The 21,206-nt window shown below is 41.8% G+C and overlaps 1 protein-coding gene across 6 annotated transcripts in view; it reads right to left on the bottom strand.

Annotated features, from left to right (window-relative positions):
* FOCAD (focadhesin) overlaps positions 1-15,377 on the bottom strand; it is a 211,582-nt gene extending 196,205 nt beyond the window's left edge. The window contains exons 1-5 of one of the 6 annotated variants that reach the window (XM_061630878.1): positions 13,028-13,118; positions 12,240-12,563; positions 11,653-11,792; positions 7,780-7,869; positions 2,283-2,357 (exon numbers count right to left, since the gene is read on the bottom strand). In XM_061630878.1, the coding sequence (XP_061486862.1) occupies positions 2,283-2,357; positions 7,780-7,836 (132 nt within the window). In that variant the 5' untranslated portion in view covers positions 7,837-7,869; positions 11,653-11,792; positions 12,240-12,563; positions 13,028-13,118. The other 5 variants (XM_061630872.1, XM_061630855.1, XM_061630862.1 and 2 more) reach the window with 5 other exon arrangements.
* Between the last annotated feature and the right edge of the window lie 5,829 nt (positions 15,378-21,206).

The raw sequence follows: 21,206 nt of genomic DNA, 5'->3' as shown, positions 1-21,206 counted from the left end.
GTGGGTGAAGCTTACGAGGTTTATCCATTAGGCACCTAGCCATTCCAAACAGCTGGTTTGGGGTTCCATAAAAGGGCAGAAATTTTATTGTTAATTTATTATTCTTGTATTTTTACTTCCATGGAGAAGCACTTGTGGAATTTTCTACCCCAGATGCCAAAATAACTTGGCCAGTTTGGGCTACCATGCACCTTGATTTAACAGGGTGGAGGGGGTGCCATTTCCTGCTTTGCCTCAGACAGCAAACATGCCTTAGGTCGGCCCTAGGTTTAACATAGGAAACTGCTGATGCGAAAAGGGTCCTGAAAATTTGAACACATCCTCCTTTTGGTATGGTGTAAAGCTCAGTGCAATGCAATTAAATGTTGCAACCTTTGCCCACATAAATCTATCTGTATGTGGACATCATTTTCAGGTGGCTCGCTCTGACCCATCCTTTGCAGCAGGAGTAGCCCTTTTTCAGGACCATGAGATATCCTCTTACTGCAACTATGATTATGTATCTCTCTCCCAGCCTTTAGAAGACTATGCAAAATTGTTGTGGCAATAGAAGAAGGTTGGCTTTTTAAAAAGCCTTTGTGTGGCAGAAGGGGTATTTTAGCACTGCTTGTACTGCTGCTTTTGACTTTATAGGGATTTGTAGCTTGATTTTGAGTTAGTTGTTTTAATACAATTTTAATATCTGACTAAGTTGTAAGTCACTTTGAAGGTAACAGAGAAATGCTTTAAAATATGTACCTAAACTGCATCTAAATATCTTAAGATAATGGGATGTCAGTGCGCCTTAACTATGGACTGGACTAAAGTCCTTGTGATTGGTCATATACATCCAAAAAAATGTCAATTTGAATTCAAATGATTAGAAAAATTCAGGACTTCGTGATAGCAAATTTCCTAAATTTCTCCAGTATTCCCAAAAGAACAAATACCATTTCTTTTCCCCCCCATTAGATACATTTTCCAATAAGAAAACACCCATGTTTTATCTACTTGCATTCTAAAGGTGTTCTACAGGCAGAAAAACAAAACACAAAGCAGAGTGCTTATGACTCATTCTCTATAGACTACTGAATTCATGATACATAACTAGGCAGGCCGTGGACACATTACTTTGAACCATATCATTCAGAAACAAAACAAAGCATACACATGAAAATGGAAATGGACTGCCTTCAAGTCGATTCCGACTTATGGCGACCCTATGAATAGGGTTTTCATGGTAAACTGAATTCAGAGGGGGTTTACCATTGCCTTCCTCTGAGGCTGAGAGGCAGTGAGTGACCCAAGGTCACCCAGTGAGCTTCATGGCTATGTGGGGATTTGAACCCCGGTCTCCCAGGTCGTAGTCCAACACCTTAACCACTACACCACACCATATCATTCAAAAACAAAAGGAAGCACACACATACACATGTAAAAACAAGGGATGCTTACAGAGTCCTCCCCTTCTGAATGACTGTCGTTTCCGAAGTGGCATCCATGCAGTAGCAATCTGCCATTCTTCCATTTCCTAAAAAATCTCCAGACTTTGTTCATACCATTGTGCATGCACAGTCTGCTACAACTTTCAGTTTATATATATATATTTTGGGGGGAGGGAAGTCCTCCCTTACAGATTACAATGCCTACCAGCACGTATGTGCAAAAATTAAATAACAGCAGAAAATCAATCTTATTCCATTTTGCACTGTCATTTAATTCATACACACATGCACTACTGTAACCTATAAGAAAAGCAGAGGTGGGGTGGGGGGAAGAGATGCAAACTGAAGACTGAGACAAACTGTGCATGTATCAATTCTGAAATATTAGAAACTATCCAAGTTAAAGCAGAAGGCAGTCAGGGTGGATTGCTTGGCAGAGTTCACCTAGGGACAAATAGTAGAACAGAATGGGGAAAATCCATTCATCTCTAATAAAAGCAACTAACTGAAGGGGTCAAACTCTATAACAAATGTGAAAGATAGCTTGATCTTGTTTTCATAAAGAGGAACACCAACAGCACATGGGACTGTTAAAAAAAAATGAATGGGGTACCTAGTCTTACACACCAGTTATGGAGAACATAGATCCAACTCTCTTCAGACAGCCTGTCATTATTGTTGTGCAGTCTCATACTATTAAGTACCCCATTTAACACACACACACACACACACCCTGCAAAGAATTACCCTTCTGCCATAAAGATTTAACTTCACCAGGATTGATTCTTATCATGAAATACCACAAAAGCAGCTGCCAAGGTGATGTCGAAAAGAAAAGTGGAAAGCAAAGAAACAAACCTGGTTAGTGGCCTGGCTTATCTTGTTAGATGAAGCATTTTCTTTTAGCACAGCAGCAACAAGATGACCCACAGTCTGTGAAGGAAACATAAATTGCTACGTTATGCTCTTTATTGTTGCCTCCAGTGACAACTCAAAAGATTCTGCTGTTCCAAGTAGCTGCACTGTGTAATCAAAGAAACGGACTCCAGGGTCCCTTGCAAAGTCAGAGAGGATGGATAGTGCAGGCCATGCACTAGGCAAGAGTCACAACCTAGCAGCCTCTCTGACTTTGCAAATCACAGCCTGCTTCAAGGCATTCCTAAAAATATGGGTGTCCCAAATAACCACTTGGCTCACTTGTATACTTGAGCTAGGCCTTGTTGCCTGGAGCAGACTTCTGAAAACTAAAGCTAGCGGAGGGACCATAGTTCAGTGGTTCAATTCCTGGCACCTCCATTTTAAACATGCATCAGGAGCAGGTGATGGGGAAAGACTTCTGTACAAGACCCAAGAGATCCTGCCAGTCAGAGTAAACAGATCTGAGCTAGATAGAAAATTCATCTGACCTGCTATAAAGGCAGCTTCTGGTTTTCCTAAAGTTATAGGTGCACCAAAAGCAAACAGATCGACAGTGAATTTGCCAGGGGAAAACGAGATGTCTTAGGGATGTAAGAAGTGGGTTCCCCCAAGGATCTGCATTGGAACAGATTTTTTTAAATCTGTCAATATATGACCTAGAGGTAGGGGATGAGCAGTGAGGTGGCCAAGTTTGTTGAAGACACCAAATTGTTCAGATAGTTAAAAACAAAATGGAGAATAATATGACAAACATAGATCAATGTAAGCAAGTGTCAAGTGATGCACGCTGGGGAAAATCCTAGTTTCACATATATGCTAATAGGATCTAGTGGTGACTGACTAGGCTAGACATTAGGGTCATGGCGGATTGCTCAATGAAAATATCAACCCAGTGTGTTGGAGATGTGAAAAAGGCAAAATTGCATGTTAGGGATCATTAGGAAAGGAACTGAAACAAAAATTAATATCATAGTGCCCTGATAAAAATCTGTGGTATACCACATGTGGAATACTGTGTACAGAACTCAAAAAAGGATACTGTAGAGCTGGAAAAGCTTCAGAAAAGGGCAAACAAAATGAAGGGACTGGAGCAACTCTCCTATGAGGAAAAGCTTCATCATTTAAGAGTTTAGTTTAGAAAAAAAGCAAGAAATGGAAGACATGAGAGAATATAAAATTATACATGGTAAGAATAAAGTGAATATTAAGCATTTTGCCTAGGGAGGTGGTGGGCTCTCCAACACTGGAGGCATTCAAGAGGTAGCTGGATGGGTATGCTTTAATTTGGATTCCTGCACTGAACAGGGGATTGGACTCAACTGCCTTACAGGCCCCTTCTAACTCTACTTTTCCATGGTTCCTCTCTCATAATATATACCTGGGATCACCCAATAAAGCTAAATGTTGGAAGATTCAGAATAGAGAAAAGGGAGCACATCTTCACACAGCCCACAATTAAACTATGAAATTCACTCCCACAAGTGGCAGTGATGGCTACCAATTTGGACTGCTTTAAAAAGGGATTAGACAAATTAATGGAGAATGAAGCTATCAATGCCTAGTAGTGATAATGGTTATGTACCACCTCTGGTATCAGAGATGGTCCGCTTCTGAATACCAGTTGCTGGGGAACATGACCCAGAGAGAGCTGTTAAACTCATGTACTATTTGTAGATTTTCCATAGACATCTGTTTGGCCACTGTGAAAACAGGATGCTGGACTAAATGGGCCTATGGTCTGATCCAGCAGGAACCTTCTTTTGTTCACAACCAACCTTTCTGGAAGCATTTTCTGGAAGAAGTGTTCCATCTTCTTTCTTTGTACCTAACATGAAGGAATGACCGAGTCCTTCCCCTTAGGCCCAATATATGCATGTATCATTTTCCAACCACCTCTACTGCAGTTATGGTCAGTGCTGGTGCCAGGCTATTTTGTGCCCTAGGCAAGGCTAACTACTTGCACCCCTAAAAAAAAATTGCTAACTTCAATTTTCAAAAACAGATGTCTTGTAGAAAAAATGAAAAGCACAAAACTTGAAACTGCTAAATTTAGTTTAAATTGCAATAATAAGTAATACAACAATATTTGATTATCTTTCTCAAATACAAAACAAAATGTTTTAGCACACAAATCATTTTGAATAATCTCATGAATTGTGATATTAAAATTTAAGTCTCTTAAAAGTTTCAATTTCAGGCACATCAAAATCTCACTTTGTGTGTCTTTTCCTTTGCAAATTTTGTCACCAATTCCTTCAGGTCAAGTGCTGATGCTTGGGCATGTTCAATTGATATAGATGCCAAGCCAACTACTCTCTTTTGCAACATTGTTGAGCGTATGTAAGTTTTTATAAGTTTGAGCTTTGAGAAACTGCGTTCAACACTTGCCACTGACACTGGAAATGTGAGAAGGCTCCTTAAAGCAACAGAAACATTAGGCACGTTATCCAGGAGTTTTTGTTGTAGTATGAAGAGAAGTACTCCTTGTGGTGGCATAGACTTTGGAAGTCTTTGAGCTATTCCTATAAGTTCACAGCACAGATCTTCAGCATCAATATCTTTGTTTCTGTTGTGCATCAATGATTTTTCCAAATTCTTGCAGGCCTTAAGTACATCTTCAGTAGATTTTTTGTTGATACTGTATATATCATGCAGGAAGCCAAATAGGAAATTATATTGTTGTAGCTGTTGGAATCTCTCTTCAACAGATTGTATGGCCATGTCTAAGACAGCATAGTAGAAACCTACTTTGAATTTCTGCTTTGGATCTTGCGGTGCCTCTTCTTGGGCCTCATACTCAAACTGCCGTTTCTTTCTCCTTTTTCTAACCTGTTCTGTCCCAAAGTTTGGTAGTATTTCTAGCTCCTTTGCAATCTCAGTAGCATCTATCAAAACTGGTTGAAAATCCTCATCACACCTGCAGCCCACAAGGTAATTCTTGGTCACTTGCAATTGGCTTGTAGCTGAATTTAAATCAGCTTCCTTATTTTGCAGTAGCTTGCTTGTAAGATTGACTTCAAAAAGGATGTTGCACCATGTAACAAGGGATACCATAAACTTCAACTTACAAATTGCATCAGCAAGGGCCTTAGCTTCAATTCGGGAAGTATTTCCAGATAAACCATTTAGGCTTGTGTCATCAAAGATCTCTATTAAAGCATCAAATATACTACCAAGATGATATCTCAGTGGTTTCAAAGCATCGATCCTACTCTCCCATCTTGTTTCGCTCAATGGCTTAACAGTTATGCCTAAGTCTGATACATGGCTAGTTAGAATTTGCCAACGCTGAGTCGATGCTGAGAAATAATTATAGATCTGTTGAACCAAACTGAAGAAACTAGTTGCTTCCAGACAACACTTAGTGGCATCATTGACTACCAAGTTTAAAGAGTGTGCATTGCAGGGCACAAAAAAGGCACGTGGGTTTATGTCCAGGATTCTCTTTTGTACACCATTTTCTTTGCCTTTCATGTTACTCCCATTATCATAACCTTGACCATGCAGATTGTCAATTGGTAATCCCATTTGCTCAAGCTGTCCAAGAAGAGTTTCTGTCATAACGGCACCTGTAGTCTCCTTTAGTGGAACAAATCCCAAGAAATGTTCTCTTATGATAACCTCAGGCTCAGACATCTCATTATCTGATGGTTTGATTACATGAACATAACATACAATCATTGTCATTTGTTCAGTGTGACTAACATCAGGTGTGCAGTCCAGAATAATTGAGTGGTATTTGGCTGAGTTTGCATGTGCTAAAATTTTCTGCTTTATAGCACCTACTAGAAGCTGTATAAGCTCATTTTGGATATATTTTCCTAGGTAGTGAACCATTGTTTCTTGATCTTGAACTCTGCACAAATGTTCATTCATGATAGGATCAAAAAGGGCTAGATATTATACAAACTTCAAAAAATTTCCATTGCTAGCACTGTACAACTTTTCAGTTGTACCACGGAATGCCAAGTCTTGCATGCCAAGAACTCTGACCAAAGCAATCAAGCGTTCCAAGATTTGTTGCTATTATTGTTCTTCTTGCCTAATTTTCTGCTGGTTAATATCATCAATAGTTTTTCCTTTAGATAAGTGCAATTCAAGTTCTCTCCAAATCTGATCGTTTTCTAAATTGTCAGTATTCCTCTCACGTGAAGAGAGAATTGCTCAAATGTTCTTCCAGTCTTTGAACCTGTTTCTTGTAGGGTTCATGCGCCATTTTAAAAAAACTAATCCGTATAAAACTGTGCCCCTCAAAGGTCAGTACTGCACCCCTCTGAGGTCTGCGCCCTAGGCGACTGCCTAGTTGGCCTAATGATATGCACCGGCCCTGGTTATGGTTCAACGCTAATTAACTCAATTGTTTGCATTTGAGGGCCTGCTTTGTTTAGCAAAATGCCTTTCTTTATAATAGACAGGATGTGGAAGGAGCGCGTGTATATCATTAAGAAACCCACATATACAATGGACATATATGGATTAGGTGCCTACCACAAATCTCATCACAGGGGACCTTAGAAGGGCAGGCAGAGATCTATATGTAACTTAACCACAGTAATAAAAATAACATGTGGAAAAGTGTTTACAAAAGCAACATGACCACTTGAAAGTGAACAGATCCACATGAAATTTGTAAGGTATAAAGTGCCTCTAAATTCTGTAGTAACAAGTGTTCTCACATGCTGAAATCATAATCACACACCACTGGGTGGTTCAAAATAAACTGAATTTGAAACAGTCTAATCAGTTGATAGGAATGCTTCTTCCGCCAGAGAATGGCTTGAAGGCACCTAAGGCAATTCCATCTCTTAGCCTAGCGATCACTGAGATCTTAGATGGGAAATGATCTAAGTGTAGCCATCTAAGAGTGGTGTCTTCTAGTTACTGTGGACTACAACTCCGATCAGCCCCACCTAGTATGGCCAATCATCAAGAATTATAGGAGTTGAAGTCCAAATGTCTAGAGGGCACCATGCTGGTTACTCCTAATCTAAGAAATTATTATATTGCTATAAACTGCCAGGAGGCCACTGTGGACAACAGGATACTGGTGTAAATGAATACTGATCCTGCAGAACTATCTTATGCTCCTCTGTGGAAAAACATGAAATACAGTGCTAACTTAAACATGCCTACTCAGAAGTAATTCACATTGAGTTCAATGACCCTTGCTCCCTGGTGAGTACATATAGGATTGCAACCTTAAATTAGAAGTTAAAATTATGCCAATCTTTACCTTTAAGCAGCAAAAGAGACACCAAGTGGTATTTCCCAGGTTTTACTAGCCAGGTATGCCATAAAGCCACTTTGGGAGCTTTGCCAGAATTAAAATAAAGATATGTTTCTCAAATGGCAATTCAAACATAGCCATGACGGCTACATTCTACAGGCAAAGGTGGTATGCCTCCAAATACCAGTTTCTGGGAATCACATTTCTTACCTGCGACTGTATAAGGGTGTTAGGGAAATCAAGTCTCTTTCTGATTTCTTCTGACATGGCTATTTCTTCCACCTACAAGCCATTCAGCTTCTGCAATAGAGATAATAAAGCGCACTGACAAAGAAGAGACATGCAGTCTGAACACACACGCAAAAAACTATTCACATGAGGCAGAAAGAATACAAAGTCTAGCTGTTAAGCAGATTGTAATCATCCTAGCACCTTACCAGTTCGATCATTGGCCTCCAATATCATACACTTCCCTTCCTCCTGTTTCAGCATATCTATGATCCCCTCTTTTTAAAAAGAACATGCACAATGTTTAATCTGATGGTAGACAAAATAATATGCAAACCAAATAGTAATGAAAGCTGAATTTGTACATCTCTGACTTTCTTCTGAAGGAGCTGTTTAGATAACTGATGAGTTCATTTCAGTTACTCATTCCATTCACATGATCTCCAGGATCCCTAGTTCAGGATTCCACCCTCCACCACAACTCCCAGGAATTCATCACCCTGCTGTTATATGTTTGATTCCATCTAGAACCAAACAGTTGTTTCCCCTTTTTTACTCTATGATCCTCTTTTTGTTCCCCAACTTGAGACTCAATATTTGTCTATGATGTAAAGTGAGAAGGCCAGGTGTCAGCAGACATGGAGACTCCCAGCAACCTCAAACTGGTCTGCTCTCCATGCTGCTGCAATGAGGTCTTCCTGCCATGTCCACTGGGAGCTCCACAAAGGGCTTAATAATAAGCTTCTTAAGATGATCATAGACTTCATTATTGAGCATTCCAAGAGATCAAAAAGCTGTAATGACAACTGGCCAGCATATGGCAAGAGCAACTAGTTTGGACATTAGTCACATTACAGCAGTAGAGAGACTGCTCACTCCTATAGTATGGAAGCAGCTGCCTCTTCGTTCTGGCACCTCTTTGCTCCTTTGCATGTCCCTTAACACTTACTTAGTTAGTTATTTAATTTATATCCCACCCTTCCTCCCAGAAGGAGCCCAGGGTTGCAAACAAAAATGCTAAAAGCATTTTAAAACATCTTAAAAGCCAAAGACTTTAAAACATCTTAAAAGCAAAAGATTTTAAAACGTATTAAAACAAAACATCTTTAAAAACATTAAAAGGCAGTTCCAACACAGACACAGGCTGGGATAAGATCCCAACTTAACAGGCTTGTTGAAACAGAAACGTGTTCAGTAGGTGCCAAAAATATAACAGAGATGGTGCCTGTCTAATATTTAAGGGGAGAGAATTCCGAAGGGTAGGTGCCACAACACTAAAGGGCAGCTTCCTATATTGTACGGAACGGACCTCCTGATGAGATTGTATTTTCAGGAAACCCTCACCTGCAGAGCACGGTGTTTGACCGGATATATAAGGGGTAAGACAATCTTTGAGGTATTCTGGTCCCAAGATGCATAGGACTTTGTACACCAAAACTAGTGTCTTGAACTTGGCCTGGTAGCTAATAGGCAGCGAGTGAATCTGTTCCAGACAAAGTCAGTTTATCAATGGAACATTATGTTTTTGCAGATATAAGACTGAAAAGTGTCAGAGTAATAGCCCCTGAATGTCTTTGATGTGCATGGTTCCATAATACTTGCAAATGCTACTCCATTATGCTCTATGGCAGGGCTGGGAAGCCAGTGGCCTTCCAGATGTTGTTGGACTCCATTTCCTATTAGCCCCCTTCAACATGCTCAGTGGGTAAGGATAATGGGAGCTGTAGTGCAACAACATCTGGGGGGCTCTATATCATCATAGGACCTATGTTGATTCTGGTTATATGTTTTATTTATTTACTAGCATGTATAAATTGCTTGATATTTAAAACATCTCTATTGTAATGCCTCCACGATTAAGCATATACACTGAAAGTCTTTGTGGGGGAACAACCTTCTTTGTGGGTGGGGGAACAACCTTCCCTAACCTACGCATATTCATTTAAATGACTATTCATAGTTTTCATACAAACAAGTTATATACAAAGGGTTCCCTACAGACTTTCTAAAGAGCATGCACAAGTTAGGGATCAGACGCTGTTACCTTTACACATACAACACAAAACAAGGAATGAACAACTGAAAAGGACCATTCTTGTCCAATGGTAATATCACAGTTGCTGGAGAATGCAGGAGGAAAGGGCTGGTTCTTGGGTTTGGAATAGTTAATATCCATGCCTCAATTCAGACGCACTATAAACAGTCAGCGGAGGGAGCTGAACATTTCTCTTCAGATACTTCAGGGCTCCATTTCTGTTTTCCTTGTTCCTGGTTGGTTTACTTAATGGACACGAAGGTACAGCTGGTGTTGATCAGTTGTACTTCAGCAAAGAAGCTGTACAGAGGTTTACCAATAGTCTCTGCAAAAACAACCATCTTAGCCTCCTCTTTGCCATTACCCTGTTGGCAAAGCCTACAGGGTCTTGACCAGATTTTGTTAATGGATTGCCAAATCTTCTGAAGGCTTCACTCAGTTCACACAGATTTTGCAACAACTTAACTTAGAATGACCTGCATCATTCAGAGTGATGATAAGGAATCTCTTTTACTGATTTAGGCTGCAATCCAGTATACGTCTACTCAGATGTAAATTCCATTAGGTTCAATGGGACTTACTCCCAGGTAAGTGTGTATTGGAGTGCAGCCTTAATGTCAGGGTCACATCTCTCCATTAGTTGATATACTCTGGACTATCCACCATTCAGCATCTCAGTGCTGAAGGATTTTCTGGTAGCTCTATCAATACCTTTTACAGCATTATTTTGATCCTATTGCTGGGAAGCAGCAGTTTGTTTTATGAACAACGAAATTACCAGAGTTCAATGCACTTTACTGTAAAGGTTTACTTTAAAATACTATTAAAATGTATTTTATACATTCACAGCACAATTTTTTACTCTAAAAATTGTTAGTGTAACTGATTTCTACAATCCAGTCCCAGGCTATGGTCCGAAGGCATATGAGGCCAGCACCCTGCTGAAGCTAAGCAGGGTCTGGTCTGGTCTGGTCAGTGCCTGGATGGGAGACTGCCTGGGAACCATATGTAAGCCACTTTGGGTTTCTACTATGAAAGAAAGGTGGGGTATAAATGTAATAAATAAATAAATAATAAATGTGAGGCCAAGTCAGCAGGCATATATAACAACCTCCCTCAATCTTTGCTTCTCTAAGCTAAGCGTAGGGAGTTCTTTCAACCTTTCCTTACAGGTCTTGTTTTCCATATCTATTATTATCTTTGCTACCCTCTTTGGAATGTGTTAGTTTGTCCACATCCTTCTTAAAATATGGCACTCAGAACTAGATAAAGTAATCCAAGTGATGCCTAACTAATACACGCACACACAAAAAGGAATTAATGTGTCCCATAAACTGCAGTTCTATTCATGCATCCTAAGACTTCATTAATCTTTTTTTTCAGCCAGATCATACTGCATTCACACGCTGTGATGAACTGTGATCTTGAGATCCTTTTCACATATACTACAGCACGGCCCCACTCATACGGCTGGTTACGTTCTGGACCCCCGCTGTATAGTGAAAACCTCTGTAAAGCAGAACTCATTGAATAGAATGGCGCGAGATGCCCGAAAACCACCGTAAAAGCAGAACAAGCGCTGTATGAGTGGGGCTATAGTTTAATTGTGTCTAATTGAGACTGCCTTATTAGTGAAGCACCGTAAAGCGAAGCACCGTAAAGTGGGTCCCTACAGTACTGCAAAGTGCAGGTATCCCTGGGCCTATACAGTGTACTTGGGGCCTACTGGGGATTGCCTATCAAATTTAACCAATAAATAAATCCTACAAAATTAAAGCAGACCTTATCACAACTTGCCATCTTTTTCACTCTATAAATACCTCAGCTACTAGCCTCAAACAGACATACAGACACTTCTGTAACGGCTATGCATGTCGGCTGCATGGGCAAGGTTTTTGACATCTGCTCAAAGGTAAAGATCCATTAGTCAATAGGTTTTGATTCCTCTGCCACACTTGTTCTGGAAATGAATTACAAATTGGGAACACTTTAGCCAGGTACACATTTTAGTTAGGCTTCCACACTCCTCTCCGGTTTAGTGATTTAAATCACTTTCACCCTGGTTCAAGAAATCTTTCCAACTTGCCCTATTTTTAAAAAAAGTTATGATACTTCAGAACTAGCCCCAACACACACATACTAAATTAGTAGAGCAGCCTCCCCTTATATTTTCAAGCGCATGCCCCTCTCTAAATGGTCGGATCTGTATCAGCACAGTCCAGCGACAGCAGCGAAAACAGCACACCAAAGTTAAACGACTTGTCAGCTTCAGAAGTCCCCTCTCCCTTTCTACTACCTTCCCGAGCGCTCCCTAGCGCCACTATTAGAACCCTGCGGTCGCCAACATTCTAAACAGAAGTTCCGAGACAAAAAGAAGAATTCTGCCGAATCCGAAGCAGCCGCTCACCTCTCTTCCGCTTGGGCTCCCGCCGTCAAACCCAGCACGAACGTCCACGCCGACGCGTTAGAGGAGCGCAGCATCAGTGACGGCTGCTCGTTTCCCCAACAACAAATCAACGACAAGAAAAGGGCAGGTTGGCTTCGTTGCTAGTCCTGAGCATGCCCACATGGAGAGCATGCGCGTTAATAATACGAAGGTTGACGTTCCTTTCCCCTCTTAAGCTGTTTCGGAGGCTTAGAACGATTGGGCTCCAGTCATACAGAAACGTGCTTGAGTTTGGGAGTAAGAGCCGTTGAAATCAATCTGAGTATACACGGATATAGGATTGAGCTGCGTACATGGAAACAAAAACAAAAAGAATTGTATGTGGCAAACCTTTTATACAGATAGATAGATACACACACATTTCTTTTCTCTTATGATTATGGAAAACGAATTTCCACAAAGGACAGCTATTCTAAGGCCTGGTCTATGCAACAGAGTCCTTCCAACTTATTACGACTTACTGCTTTAATATCATAAATTCAAGGCAATAAATAACTTTTTCCCTGTGTTGTTTAGTTCTCATACCATAATAACAGATTGTTATTGTTTCCATTTTACAGGTAAGGCACTGAAGCAGAAAAGAGACCTTTCCCTACTCACCACCCACCATGGGTTTAATGCTGAGCTGGAATATTGTGAGTTTGCTTTGATGAAACCTTGGATCACAGATTGGAGATTTGGAAAGGAGAGGGTAAACAGGGTCAGAAGGGCTGCCTGAAAGTTGGTCAAATATGTTGGCTAGGCTATACCTTCCTCTTGTAGGGAGATTGCTGGTGAAGTAGCCAGTGAATAACAATGTGGCTGGACCACCCTGGACTGTCCTGAGTGGGAGTAAACCTGTCTCCCCTGTTATCTAGGCTGTGCTAGTCACCAGATCAAAGTATTTCTATTAGCCACACCTGGAGGGGGAATGTTTGATCTGCTGATTAGTTGCAAAATGAAGCTGAATTTTTTTAAAAAATGCACTCAAGCTGCTGCCACCAGGTTTTATAGTAAAAAGGAGCAGGGTTTCACTAGTGTCATGTGCCCCTGTGTTCAGAAAAGAGGTAGAAACGTACCAGAACCAGCAGAACAATGAGTGTGTTTCTACCCTAAAATTGCATTTTGAGTTGATTAGAGCTGAGCTACAGGGAAAGGCTGAGCTGAGTTTTGTCTCTTAAAAAAGCATCTGGAGATGAAGTACCTCTTTCTGAGGATCTGATGTGGGAGAAGTAGATTTGGCTATTTTTTTTGGTGCCTGCTATGCCTTACTTATGATCACCCTGTATACATAAAAAATAATCTCAAATATTACAAAAAGACCTTAGTTCACTAGTGATTCCAGTGCATAGTCTGAAGTCACATGAGACAATTACCATGCTGAAGCTAAGAAGATCTGGGCCTGGTCAGTGCCAGGTGAGAGTCCACCTTCAGATCCATGGTGGAAAAAAGTGGGATATAAAACCAATCAAATAAACAAAATCCTTTCCGAAGGAAAACAACCCCCAAATAAATGTTGCACCCCTGTAACTTCTCAGGGTAGTGGGATCTGCATAACAATATTCACTCACAACAGCCACAGTCTACCGCACTGCCTCACGCCAAATAATGTGAATGGAACTTAACTAAATTTTATTCTATTTTGTACACACTTACTAAGCACTATGCAGGATTGTTCAAAGCCATGCCAAGAGCATGATCCTCAGTAAGAGCTTGCTGAGAGCATGATCCTAAGCAAGTTTACTTAGATCTAATACTCACAGAGTTCTGTTGGACTTACTCCTTTCTTGATCTGTCAACCTAAGTCTCCTGTTTTAAATACTGTAATGTTTTAATGGGATTGTTTTATTGCATATTTTGATTATGAGTTGTTTTGATGCTTGTGTAACTAATTTTTGTATTTGAAAATCACTTAGAATCCTATTTTGGCATTAAGCAGTATCAAAATAAATAAATGCCAGGTAAGTGTAAATATTGGATTGCAGCCTTTAAAAATGCCTAGAGTTGCTTCTGCTGTATTAGTTGCAAAGTGTATTTAGCCCTCCACATACATTTACTTGTTGAAGGATACTAATGTTGGTGTCTGACAAACTTGCCTGTGGAGATGATCAAATAAACAGCTTGCCATTTCTGAAAGAGTCAGTTCCTGGGTCATTCCCCACCTAGCCTCCGACTGCAGAAGCTCCTGGAGGACGGCTTCTGAAGCACATCTTGAACATTGTGGAGATTAATGCAGGAAAAGGCAATGCTTGCTATTTTGAATATAAATGTTTGTTTATGTATTTTAAAATATTTGTGTCCTGCCTCTCAATCTCAGTGATTACCAAGGTGACTAATCATGAGTAAAAGCTGTTCTACCATGATGAAAATGTTGTACATGGAGCTTCAAAATGGCCTACAGCATCTTCTAGATACAAACCCGGAGGGGGGGTGTTCCAGCCATCCTTTCCCACAAGGGGGTGCAGGGTTCCACAGGCTAGCCCAAAACCTTACATGCCCATCATCCATGCCACCATTATCCACATGTTTAGGCTACATCAGAATAGGCTGTATGCATGCACCGATGTACAGACAATAGAACAACTCAAGAGGGATTTCCAACTGTGCCAGGGTCCTCTTGCACAAGGAGGCACTCTGCATGCATACATCTGCATGTGTGGACGATGGCAGCCATGGCTACTGAATGCAGCTGTGGCACAGGGCAGGGTCAGCCATTACACCTCTGCAACACACACCCCTCGTGTTTTTTCAATGCCAGGCGAGGGGGTGTTTGAACCTCCTTTATCATGGAAAGAGAGGGCCCTGAAGCTAAGCAGGTGTCTTAACTTTTCATATGTGTAAGAGAATGAGTTTTGGACCTCACTGCAAACATTCACACATATATCAACATTGTTTACATATTTCCACAAAAAAAACCCAGAAAATTGAATTTGGTACACACATGTTCAAGAAATCCTGATAGTGTGAAAATTAGACATGATTACATGAAACAAGGGGAGGATCTACAGTTCGGTGGCAGAGCAACTTCTTGGCATACATATGGTCCCAAATTCAGTCTCTGGAATGTCCATTTAAAAGGATTTTAAGAAGAAACACCAACCTGCTGGAGAGCCTGGATCATCACTCTCAGAATTGACACTACTCAGGGGAACAGACCAATGGTCTGGCAGTAAGACCGCTTCATATGTAAAAATCAGAACACACAAACACAAGAGGTCACCTTCAACAGCATCTAGGCACAGAGCAAACCCAACTCGCAGGGAAAAAAATAATACAGGTATCTAGTTTCCCATTCACATGTTTGAGCCAACATCAGCTTGAGGGAGAAGCAGCGAGTAATGTATGTAGGTGCATTGGATTCTTTTGATTGTTCCTCTTGTGCTGATTCACTGATCAACCCTGAAACAGCTGCAGCACTGGGTGACTGGAGAAGACCTGCCCAGGGAGTGAGTATCTGAGCATCTGGGTGCTTCCTTGCTCGATCCCCTGGGTTGGTGTATCTTGAGACAGCTGAAGTGCCTGGTAAGTGCTACAAGGACTGGGACCCCCTGCCTGGCCCTTACTCCAGAGAGAGGCTGCAGTCAATCTTGCAGCCTCTTGCATCAGCTCCTGTCTGGGTCAGGGTGCATAAAAGCCCGGCTGCCCTTGGTGAGCCTCTTAGGGAGTCCTGAGGGTGCTACCCCCTGCTATTTTGATTTAACTAATTTAGAGGAGATTGGTAGTGGGGAGGGCATATATGGTGGATGTGTAGTTCCAGCGCAGGGTGAGAGTCTGTGCAGTGAATTGAACAATAGGAGAAAGTTGCCAGAGGCCTTCAGAGCCAGCGTCTGCAACTGGCAGGATGCTGGCCCTCCCTGGGTGTGAGATGGAGGAGTAGATGTACCCTGTGTGAAAGATATTGAGTGGGTCTGACTGCTCCCAATTCTCTCAGAGGCCTACTGGGATAACTGGTTCAGATAGGTTTTGTTGGTGGGATCTTATTGGGTCCATATCAGGTGTTTAGGAAGAGTCTTAGTAAGGAAGAACATGGGTGATGCAACCCCAATTTCAGGGATCATGGGTAGAGGAGGTATAGCCATGGGAAGGTGGTGAACTACCATAGAAAGCAAAGAGAAGGCTATCTATGTCTTGTTCCTCGCTCCAACTCCTCTCATGGATGGGTTCCTCATTGCTCATCTCCTGTGCCAACTGGCCTGTGTGTTGTTTAATGCCGGATGGGTACACAATAAGACCACACTCATCCATGATTTGATTGTGGATGAAGGTGCCGATTTGGTGTGCATTACTGAGACCTGGGTGTGTGAGCTGGGAGGAGTTGATCTGACCCAGCTTTGCCCACCTGGATACTCGGTGCAACACCAGCACAGGATGGAGGAGGGGAGGAGTTGCTCTACAGAACTTCCATCTCTGTCACCAGAAAACCACTCTGGCTTGGAGTTGGCTGTGAGAGCCTGCACCTGGTGTCTCGCCAAGGAGATAGTAAACTAGGGTTGCCGCTGGTGTACATCCACCCTGCTGTCCGGCAGCTTCTCTGACCGAGCTGATGGAGGCCATCTCGGCTGTGGTATTGGAGGAGCCCAGAACGATAGTCCTGGGTGATTTCAGTGTCCATGCTGAGGCTGCCTCTAGTGTTCCGACTCGGGACTTCATGGCCTCAAGTTATCACCAGCCGGACACATAGGGCAGGGCACACCCTCAACATGGTTTTTGCTTCAGATGAAGGAAGGGGTGGTCTGGAGATGGGGTGTGTGGATGTCATCCCATAGTCATGGTCAGACCACGCCCCGGTGAAGTTTAGACTTATGGCTCTGATCCTCCCCTGCAGGGATGATGGATAGTCTGCCCCTGGAGACTATTGGAATCCAAAGGATTCCTGAATGCCCTGAGGGAATTCCCAGTAGATACAGATCTTGTTGAAGCCCTTGTCACACTGTGGAACAACAAGATGCATCGGGCTCTTGACGTGATTGCCCCTGAGCACCCTCTTTGGCATTGTGGAGCCCAGTTTGCACCTTGGTACACCAGTGAGCTAAGGGCAATGAAACAGGTTGGAGAACGGCTAGAGCACGAGTGGTGAAAGACGTGCTGCGAGGCTGATTGGGCATGAGTAAAACATCATAACCATTCCTACTGTGCAGCAGTGAGGGCAGCAAAGAAGGCCCACTTCTCTGCCACTATTGCATCCACAAGTAGCCATCCAGTGGAGCTTTTCTGTATTGTCAAGGGTTTGTTGACATCAACTCCAGGAAACAGAGTTTTAGACCCTTTGGGGGCCCACTGTGAATTGTTTGCAAAGCACTTTGAGGGTAAAGTTACTTGCCTCCATAGCAATCTTGATGTCCCATCCACATCTACTGTAGTTCCCAGTGAGGTGTCCAGTGCAACATCTGCTGCATCTTCTTGGGAACAGTTTCAGTTGATGCAGCCTGATGACATGGACAAGGTGCTTGCGATGATGCAGCCAGCAACGTGTCCTCTCGACCTTTGTCCTCATTGGCTTACTAAAGCTTGCCGAGGGGGGTTGACCGAGGGGATCAGTGCATCAGTGTGGTCAGTGCATCATTGCAGGAGGGAGTGGTTCCAGCCGCCCTGAAAGAGGCGGTGATCCGACTGCTCCTGAAAAAGCCCACGCTAGACCCATTAGTTTGCAATAACTACCAACCGGTTGCAAATACCCCTTCTTAGGGAAGATGATTGAGAGGGTTGTGGCTCGGCAATTGCAAGTACTCTTGGATGAAACAGGTTACCATGACCCATTCCAATCTGGGTCAGGCCTGGTTATGGGACTTTGGTCGCCCTGATGGATGACCTTTATCAGGAGAAGCACAAGGGGAGTATGACCCTGTTATTCTTACTTGATCTCTCAGCGGCTTTTGATACCATTAACTATGGTATCCTTCTGGGCCGAGATGGGTATTGGAGGCACTGTTTTACAGTGGTTCCAATCCTATCTCCAAGGTCGTTTTCAGAGAATAGCATTGGGTAATTGTCTTTCGGCCCCCTGGCAGTTGTGCTGTGGGATGCCACAGGGTAACATATTGTCCCCAATGCTGTTTAACATCTATATGAAACCCTTGGGAGCAGTCATAAGGAGATATGGGGTGAGGTGTCAGCAGGACACTGATGATACCCAGCTCTATTTCTTTGTAACATGTGGCTCTGGAGAGGCTGTGCAAGCCCTGGACCGCTGCCTGAAGTTGGTGATGGGCTGGATGAGGGCCAATAAGCTGAGCCTGAATCCTAGCAAGATGGAGACACTGTGGGTTGGTGGTTCCCGGGTTCGGGTCAGTTGCCTGCTTTGGATGGAGTTGTACTCCCCCTGAAAGAGCAGGACTGTAGTCTAGGGGTGCTCCTCAATTCATCTTTGTCACTAAAAGCCCAGGTGACCTCCGTGGCTAGGAGTGCCTTTTACCAGCTTCGGCTGGTAAGACAGCTGTGGCCATTTCTGGACCAGAATAGCCTGACCACTGTTGTCATGCACTGGTAACCTCCAGGCTGGATTACTGTAATGCACTCTATGTGGGGCTATCCTTGAAGTTATTCCGGAAGCTGCAGCTTGTGCAAAATGCGGTGACAAGACTGCTCAGGGGAGCAGGGTATTGCCAACACATCACCCTGCTGCTGAAAGAATTGCACGGGCTACCTATTAGCTACCAGGCTAAGTTGAAGTTTCTAGTCTTGGTGTACAAAGCCCTATACAGATTAGGACCAGGATACCTGAAAGACCATCTTATCCCTTATAAACCCAATCGATTACTGCTCGCTGTACCGTCTTATCAGGAGGTACATTCTGCACAACATAGGAAACGGACCTTTAGTGCAGTGCCACCTACCCTTTGGAATTCCCTCCCCTTAAATATTAATATTAGACAGGTGCCATCTCTGTTATCTTTTCAGTGCCTACTGAAGACTTCCTCTTTCAAAAAGCCTTTTAAGTTGAAACCTTATTCCAGTCTGTCTCTCTGTTGGAATTTTTTTAATATCTTTTAAAACTTTTTTTTTGTTTAAACATGTTTTTTAAGCTTTTAAAAATGTTTTTAAAGATGTTTTGTTTTAATATATTTTAAAGTCTGTTTTTATGGTGTTTTAAAGTGTTTTTAGTGCTTTTGTTTGCCGTCCTGGGCTCCTGCTGGGAGGAAGGGTGGGATATAAGCCAAATAGTAATAAATAAATAAATAAATAAATAAAGTAAAATCTACCCACCAGGCCTTCCTGGTCTTGTCCCTATGATCCACTAATGTCCTGTCTCCAGTTAAACACAGGGACACATGGTAGATTATGACAGAAAGCTGGTATGGCATAGTTGTTAATGTGAGCAGGGTAGTTCTCAGTATAAATAGCAATTTAGCCATGAACTCAGTAATTGATCTTAGGATAAAACACCTCTCAGCTTCAGTTCACCACCTGCAAAGGGTGGGGGAGCAGTAGAGTACCAGCCTACCATACAGGATTGTTACTGAGATAATATGTGTGAAATACTTAGAATACCTGAAATATACTACAAAAATGCTGAATAGTAGCAGTATTGCAATCTACAAAAGTATTCCATGCTTTGTTTGTTGTTAAAAATATTCCACATTACCGAGCAATCTAGTTTGTGTTGGCAGCTTACTATATAAAAAACTATGAAATATTATAAAATGATCACAATAAAATACACACGTAAAATCCCAATGTATAATCAGTAGTACTTAAGACCCACTGATTTCTATGAGTGCATGCATATATGTGCAGAGGATTGTGACCATACGCTTTATTGCTGCTCATCCTGTCACAGGCTAGGCAAATAAAGAACTAATAAGTAGCAGAGAACAATTATCTGTTGTTCCTTAAGACTGCTATTTATTCATAAAAGCTCACAGCATATTGCCAGAGTTCAATGGGAGAATTTGATTTCTAATGTCTGAAAGGAATAAACCAAGTCACTCTGGATCATATGAAAGCCCAATAAGGATGAGGGGGAGCATGGAACTGGTTGTAGTAGGCACTATTACAAAGGAATAACAGAACTTATATTAATGAATTAATTTGTTTATATAACAAAACTATTCTCTCAGCTGAAGCTGCCTGTTAGTTCTAACATGCTTTCAATCCAGTGATAGATGTATTATGTAAACCGCTTCAACTGATAATTTTGAATAAGCGGTATATAAATCTGGCTAAATATTACCAAATAGCAAATTCTTGAATGAATGGCCATTTATAATATATAACAATGCTGATATCAGACCTTGAAAAGCCACTGCCTGTCAGGAAAAGATACATAGACTTATGGTCTGGCTTAGTGTTGTAAGACAGCTTTGTAGATATTTCCTTAAATAGCACTTAATGTAAAACTGTAGTTAAAAAAACAATCAGAGAACATGGAGTGACATAGCTTAGAATTTATTATAGGAATCAGTCAAAGTAAACCTTTCCATTTAAAACAAATATTTATCTTAAAGCTCTTAATCCAGGCAGTAAAATACAAGTTGACCAAAAGAGCTTACATTATTACTATGATTAAGGATAATTTAAAACACAGTAAACTTTTAGGTGTAGCCATTTTTAACCTAAATGGTGGTTGGCTATATAAGGCTCAAATCTACACAAGTGATGGCCTTCATGCAGTCAGCTGGCAAAACCTGTTAAACACATTACATATTATTTGGGGATGAAAAGACTATTATAGAAGCCTATAACTAAGCCACCTCTCTGCACTGCAGTATCACTGTTAGGAAGGGTAGCTTGTCCTTAAAGTTATGATTCGCTAAGAATGGATAGCAGGAGGTATGATCTGTATCTAGAGAGAAAAGGGAGGCTTTTCCTATCATTTTAAGGAAAATTATCCACAGAATGTTCAGAGAAGAAAATCCTTACCCAGACGATGGTGTCCTTATGCCCACACTCACAGAACAGCATGAGCAGCATTTCCCAAGATGTGATTACATCCTTCCCACACACACACAC

Source organism: Rhineura floridana, chromosome 1, assembly GCF_030035675.1.
Source record: "Rhineura floridana isolate rRhiFlo1 chromosome 1, rRhiFlo1.hap2, whole genome shotgun sequence".
In the NCBI taxonomy this organism is placed as follows: domain Eukaryota; kingdom Metazoa; phylum Chordata; class Lepidosauria; order Squamata; family Rhineuridae; genus Rhineura; species Rhineura floridana.
The sequence above is the reverse complement of the archived record's forward strand: the minus strand, read 5'-3'. Positions and strand labels throughout refer to the sequence as shown.